General features: G+C 42.4%; 1 protein-coding gene across 3 annotated transcripts in view; it reads left to right on the forward strand.

Annotated features, from left to right (window-relative positions):
- Positions 1-7,340, forward strand: part of ccdc102a (coiled-coil domain containing 102A) — a 35,603-nt gene that overhangs the window by 23,856 nt on the left and 4,407 nt on the right. For 2 of the 3 annotated variants that reach the window (XM_033035939.1, XM_033035938.1), the window contains exons 6-8: positions 1,964-2,173; positions 5,472-5,642; positions 6,157-6,260. In XM_033035939.1, coding sequence (XP_032891830.1) covers positions 1,964-2,173; positions 5,472-5,642; positions 6,157-6,260 — 485 coding nt within the window. The remainder of the gene's footprint in view (positions 1-1,963; positions 2,174-5,471; positions 5,643-6,156; positions 6,261-7,340) is intronic. The other variant, XM_033035940.1, reaches the window with a different exon arrangement.

Genomic DNA, 7,340 nt, shown 5'->3' on the forward strand with positions numbered 1-7,340 from the left:
TTCAAGAGAATCCTTGTAGATATGCTGAATCTTCTCAGATGGCCAAGAAAGTAAATAGACTGATGTGGTTTCTCAATCAATGTATCAGTATGAAGGACTGTGGTTAGATTGGTTAACCTGTCGAGATGTGGATTCCTCAGAATTTGAAGCTGTTGATCATCTCCCCAGTCGCTCTTTTGATGAGGACAGGGTTGATTTAATGAATGATGATGAACAGGGCGTCAAGCTTTGCAGTCTCAAGAGAGTTGACAACAGAGTATAATTCATTTAGTGCCACCTTGGTGTTGGCTTGGGATGATATGTAAACTATCAGCAAGATTGTAGAGGCAGATAAAAGGGACTGCGTTTGATGATTTGGTATTCTTGCTCGGGAAAGCGGAATTGAGCAATTACATCACAAATTTGATCATGAAGCAAATGCCATCACCTTTTCTCCTTTCCTGATTGGTCTGTGTACCCCATACAATAAATGGAGAAACACTCAGATGAAGTAGCAGGTTCATGTGAGTGAAGGGTGAGCCATGTTTCCGTGGAATAAAAAATATTGCAGCTACTGATCGTTCTTTGAAACAGCAGCTTTGCTCTGAGGTCTTGTTTGTTCTCAAGTGATTGAAAGTTTAGTTTAGTTTAGAGATACTGTGCGGAAAACAGGTCCTTCGGCTCACCAGGTCCATGCCGACCAGCGATCCCCGCACATTAACACTATCCTGCACCCACTAGGGACAATTTTTACATTTCCAAAGCAAATTAACCTACAAACCTATACGTCTTTGGAGTGTGGGAGGAAACCGAAGATCTCGGAGAATACCCATGCAGATCACGGGGAGAACGTACAAACTCCGTGCTGACAGCACCCTTGGTCAGGATCGAACCCGGGTCTCCGGTGCTGCATTCGATGTAATTGCGTCACTGTGACCGTTGTATGTTGAGAATTCAATATTCAATTTCCGGGTATATTGAGGATGGGGGTGGTGGGGTGCTGCTATTTCGATAATTTCAGATGCTGGAAATCTGAAATAAAACAGAAAATGTTGTAATCTCCAATCGGGTCAATCAGCATTTGTGGAGAAAGTAATAATGTTAAATGTTTTGGGTCTGAGAGCTTTGTCATATAGAGGACCTAAAACATTAACTTCCCTTTCACCAGATGCTGTGGTTGCTGAATATCTGCAGTATTTTCCATTTTTATTTAAGCCTGATATTGTCATTGGTACCTCCTGAAACCCATTGGTAAAGAAGCAGTCATGTGATTTAAAATTTGTCGTACAACCAAGCAAACTCATTGTACTGTTCAAAAGGGAACTGCAGATGCTGGAATATCGGAGGTACACAAAATTGCTGGGGAAACTCAGCGGGTGCAGCAGCATCTATGGAGCGAAGGAAATAGGCGACGTTTCGGGCCGAAACCCTTCTTCAGCATTACTGTCCTGTTTTCATCTCTCTGGGAATTTAAGGATTGGTGTAGATAAAGGGAAATCTGATTTAAAAAAAAAAAAATTTGTCCCAACCAACAGACAATTTTGAAAACCTTAATTATGAACATAGGATTTTAATAGAGGTCACCAGTGGTCTTTCCGGTTAAGGCAGAGGTTCATACACACCTCCTTTAACTTAATCTACAGTATTCGGCACTCTTAATGTGGCCTCTGGGAGGAGACCAAACTGTAGACTAGGTGGACATTTTCCTGATCAGTTGCGCTTGGTCTGCCATGACCTGTGGATCTCCCAGCTGCTAACCATTTTAACTATCCCTCTCATTCCTACACTGACCTTTCTGTATCAGGCCTCCTCCATTGCTGGAGTGGGGTCATACGCAGAACATTACCTCGTATTCTGCTTGGGTGGTTTACAACCAAACAGTATGAATATTGAATTCTCCAATTTCAGGTAACTAAACCCGACCCCCCCACTCCCACCTTTTCATCATGGGCCTGTTAAATGAGCCTTTGGTCCTTGTCAACAGATGGAGAGACTCCAGGCAGAGAACACCTCTGAGTGGGGTAAGAGGGAACGGTTGGAGACAGAGAAGCTGAACCTTGAAAGAGAGAACAAAAAGCAGCGGGCACAGATTGAGGATTTGGTGGAAGTATTGGCCAAAAAAAGGAAACAGGTTGCAAGTGCCCTGGACATGGACTTGAAGACCATTCAGAACGAGCTTTTCGAAAAGAATAAGGTAAAAGACTGGTGTTTAAGACTGGATTTTCTTTACAGATGGACTCAAAATGCTGGAGTAACTCAGCAAGTCAGACAGCATCTCTGGAGAAAATGAATAGGTCATGTTTTGGGTCAGGATCCTTCTTCAGACTTTAAAATATATATAATTTTACTATTGCCATGGCTTTCACATGGGGTATCTTGTACTAAGTTTAGGACTGAGATGAGGAAAAACTTTTTCACCCAGAAAGTTGTGAATCTGTTGAATTCTCTGCCATAGAAGGCAGTGGAAGCCAATTTACTGGATATGTTCAAGAGAGGTTAGATTTAGCTCTTAGGGCTAAAGGTATCGAGGGATATGGGGAAAAAGTCGGAAAGGGGTACTGATTTTGGATGATCAGCCATGATCATATTGAATGGCGGTGCTGGCTCGAAGGGCCGAATGGCCTACTCCTGCACCTATTTTCTACGTTTCTAAGTTCTTGTTAGCAGCTTGTAATAATATTTATATTTCCAACCATGAAATGTTTGATAGCCTCACAGACTTGACACTAGCTTGAGAGCATTTACTAGCATTGAGAGTCATAGTCACACTGTTTTTAAACTGTCGGCTCAAACCATAGTGTTGGTCATATCCCTACAGTTAATCGTGATTAAGTTTACAACTTCCTTGGTCATCCATGGTTCCATTACCCTACCATCCCTATCCCCTCTTCTCCCCTCTCCTTCTGGACAAAATCACTTGAAAGCACTTACCATCAGAATTTAAGAACAGCCGTTATTATGAACAGTACTCCCATTATAGAATACATAACGGTACTGCACAAGAACAGGCCTTTTGGTCCACAATGTCTCTTTTTAACATGATGGCATGACCATAGCTTATCTATCTGCACATAACCCATGTACCTATCTGAAACTTTTATATGCCACTAACATGCTGCTTCAACTGGGATTTTCTTTAATCTGATTTGCCAAAGCCATTTCTGGACCCCTTTTGGCCCTTCTATTTACCTGTTTCAGTTCCTTTCACCTTTCAAAGCCCCTGTCTGATTCTAACCTCTTAAACCATACATGCGCTTACTTTTTCATTTTGACCAAATTTACAACCTTATATTTTGCCATCCTTTGCTCCTCCTTATTAGAACATGCCAATTGTGAACATCGATCAACTAGCCTTTAAACAACTGCCGCATGTCAGATGTGGACTTACCCAAAACAATTGTTCCCAGTTTACCCCCCTAAGCACCTGTCCAATAACATTGTAATAAAAAAGAACTGCAGATGCTGGTTTATACCAAAGATGGACACAAAATGCTGGAGTAACTCAGTAACAAGCAGCATCTGTGGAGAAAATGGAAAGGTTTCATGTCGGGACCTTCAGACTAATAAGATTGTAGTTTGGCTTACTCCAATTTGGCACCTTCCCACAAGGTCCAGCCTTCTCCTTATTCAAAAAAATCTGAAAACCTATGAAGTTGTGATCACTGTTCCTAAAATGCTCTTCCACTGAAACACTGGTCATCTAGCCAGTCTCATATCCCAATACAAGGTCCAGTATGTTCCCTTCTCGGGTTCGACTATTCATACTGTTTCAAGAAACTCTCTTGGATACATCTCTCAAATTCTGCCCCGTTCAAGCCTTTGGCACTGAGCAAATTCCAGTCAACATTGGCGAACATAGAACAGTACAGTATAGGAACAGGCCCCTCACCCCACAATGTTTGTGCCGAACAGGATGACAAGTTAAACTGATCTTATTAGCCTGTACATGATGCATATCCCTCTATTCCCTGCAATTTCATGTGCCTATCTAAAAGCTTCTTAATCATCACTATCGTAACTGCCTTCACCACCAATGCGTTCCAGTCTCTGTATTTAAATTTTTTTTTTAAATGCCACGCCAATCTCGATTAAACTTTTCCCCCTCTCTCCTTGGAGCTATGTCTTCTAGTGTTGGGCATTTCTACTGGGATCCCTTCAATGGCGAGGTCAGTACCTGTGATGGACTGGGCAGTATCCACCAGTTTTTAGAATATCCGTTGTTCCAGGGCATTTAAGATGCCAAACCATGCAACCAATCAATATGCTTTCTACTATGCACCTGTTGAAGTTCAAGAGTCTATTTGTCGACACACCGAATCTCCACAATCTTTTAAGTAGATGAGTTGATGGGCTTATTTTAGGAATACATAAATGTGCTGTGTCCAGGATAGATCTTCAGAGATATATGCGCGCAGGAACTTGATGTTGTTGACTCTCCCCACCACTGAGCCATTAATGAAGATTGGTTTGTGGATCCTCGCCCTACCTCTTCTAAAGTCAACAATCAGCTACTTGGCTTTACTGACATTGAGAACAAAGTTGTTCTGGCACCATTCAATCAGACAATCGATCTCCCTCCTATACTCTGACTTGTCAATATCTGCAATTCGTCCAACATGGTGGTGTCGTCGATGAATTGTCATGATGCCAAGACCTTATCAGCTTATCAGCCTGCACATAATCCCTATCCCTCCATTTCCAAACACCTCCACATCTTTCCTATAATACGGCGACCAGAAATGCACGCTGTACTTCAAATGCAGCCTAGCCAAAGTTCAATAAAGCTGCATCATGACTTTCTAGATCTCTTGCACTCAATGCCCTGACCTACAGTATGAGAGCAAATATACCATGTGCTTTCTTTACCATTCTACCTGTGTTGGCACTTTCAGGGAGTAATGGGCTCGGAACCCATGATCCCTCTGTAGATCCATGTTGTTAAGGGTCAGACTTTCCACTTGCATTTGAGCTCCCCAAGTGCAGCACCTACCTATTCGGATTAAACTCCATCTCCCATTTTCTCTGCACATTTCGGTAGCTGATCTATATCCCGCTGTATACTTTAACAGCCTCCATCAAAGCCTGTTGCAGTCTTTGTTATATAGACTCTGGCAGTGCTGTTTTAGTACATGATTACTTGGGAGGGAAATAAATTGCAGAGATTGTTTTTGCTCTTGGAGCAGTCTGGAAATGGACGAGATGTTTCCTCCGGCAGAAGCAAAACAATTATGCTATGTTTCCCAGAATGTTTAGATTTTCAAGAAAAACTGGTTTCATATTCATTGCCTTTACTGAGCACAGCTTCTAATTTTCAGGATTTTTATGGCAGTTTCAAATTCCGATATGGGCAAAGTAGAACATGAACAGACATATTCTGTGGTATTAAATTGTTGAATGACTCGTTGAATAGCATCCAATAAATTTGAGATCAGTATGGCAATTAAAATGGCTTGGATTTGGTTACTCACCATGCAATGTTGCTTTGATCACAGGAGTTGTCGGATCTCAGGCACGTTCATGCCAAGCTAAAGAAACAGTATCAAGAAAAAATGGCTGAGTTGGCACATGCAAACAGAAGAGTGGAGCAGCATGAAACAGAAGTGAAGAAACTGCGGCTACGAGTGGAAGAGTTAAAGAAGGAGCTGGCAGTGGCTGAGGATGAGGTATGATATGCTTCACAAGGAGGATTTAGGGGGTTCATACTGTCTCTACAGCCAAACAAAGGCGGAAAGTCTCAAGTAATTTTTTTTAAATGGTGCTGGAAATCTGAAAGAAAAACGAAATAAATGCCATCTGCAGAAAGCGAAACAGTCAATCAGCATATGTACTTTCTTGTTTCAACAAAGTCAATGTTGCTGGTGTTCTGATGAGACGACAGCTCTGTCTTTCTCTCACTACTTTCACTTATCAATAGCCAATCCAAAAACTAACTCAACAGTGTTTTATGTTAAAACCCAAAGTGCTAGAATAACTCGGCGGTCAGGCAGCATCTTTGGAAGAAATAGAAAGATGACGTTTCAGGTCGGAACCAGTCTTCTAAGTCTGAAGAAGGGTTCCGGCCCTAAATGTCGCCAAAGAGCCAGCATGACTACAGAGGGACAGTCCAGAATATCCTGTGCTGTGGAGCTTATTGGTTGGGAAAGGCCAGCTAAATATTTGCCTCTTTCCACATTCCAGGTGGATGAAGCTCATAACCAGGCCAGGAGGTTGCAGCGGTCCTTGGATGAACAGACAGAAGAGTCTGAGAACCTTCAGGTACAACTAGAGCACCTGCAAACAAGGTAAGCAGCACATAGCAACTCTTCCTCGTATTCTTTTATTCTGAAATCACTTGGGACTTGTTTTTGTTCCAGTTTTGTGGGGTCAGCAGTGACTGATAAAGGGTCTGTAGACTTTGCTACAGATGGGGCAGGATGTGCCTGACAAAATGGGTGGGAGGTTTATGTTCTGGTGCTCTGCTTCCACTATGTATACTGGACTTTTGTGTGTGCTTCCAGCACAGAGACGTGAAGCTCTTGGTACAATCCTCTCTGCTATTTCACCACTGTGAGTAATCATGGGACAGAAACCCCCCCGAGTCAATGGGATGTTGCATTTCTCCAAGGACCTTTAAGAAGATTCTTGAATTGTTTTGTCTGTCCATCTGGTAACATCTTCCATCATCAGTTTCTGAAATGGTGCTTTTCTGGTCTTGAGCATGTAAATACAATGGCCAGTCCAACAGACAATATGACCTCAGACTTGACCCTTGGTTTACTGGGCAGCAGTGATCCCTGTCCTTGTATTATTTTGTCACCTGGACTAACTGAAGTGGGCATCTCCAGGTTCTGAAATACCAGAAAAGTTGTTAGGGTAAGTAAATCAACATCAGGATCATCCCGCAGGACTAAAGACTCAGCATTGAAGCTACACCAAATCAAATAGTAACAGTGGTGCCATACTGTGTGGAGCCTCGAGCTTTAGCCAGAATAAAATAAACAAAGTGCTAGAGTAACGCTTCAGGTCGGGACTCTTCTTCACACTGATTCATGTTTAGGGGAGAAACCTGTCTAACTGTTTCTTAAATGTTGCAATAGTCCCTTACTCATTTACCTCGTCTGGCAGCTCATTCCATACACCCACCACCCTTTGTGTGGAAAAAGGTTACCCCTCAGATTGCTATTAAATCTTTTCCCTTCATCTTAAACCAATTTCCTCTACTCGGGGCAAGAGACTCTGTGCATCTGTGCAAGATTTTTAACATCACCCTGTCACAAGCTATCATACCACCCTGCTTAAAGTCAGCCACAATCATTCCTATTCCAAAAAAGTCAGTCCCTGAGGACTTGAATGACTATAGATCGATTGCACTTACACCAGTG

Source organism: Amblyraja radiata, chromosome 17 (assembly GCF_010909765.2).
Source record: "Amblyraja radiata isolate CabotCenter1 chromosome 17, sAmbRad1.1.pri, whole genome shotgun sequence".
Lineage (NCBI taxonomy): Eukaryota > Metazoa > Chordata > Chondrichthyes > Rajiformes > Rajidae > Amblyraja > Amblyraja radiata.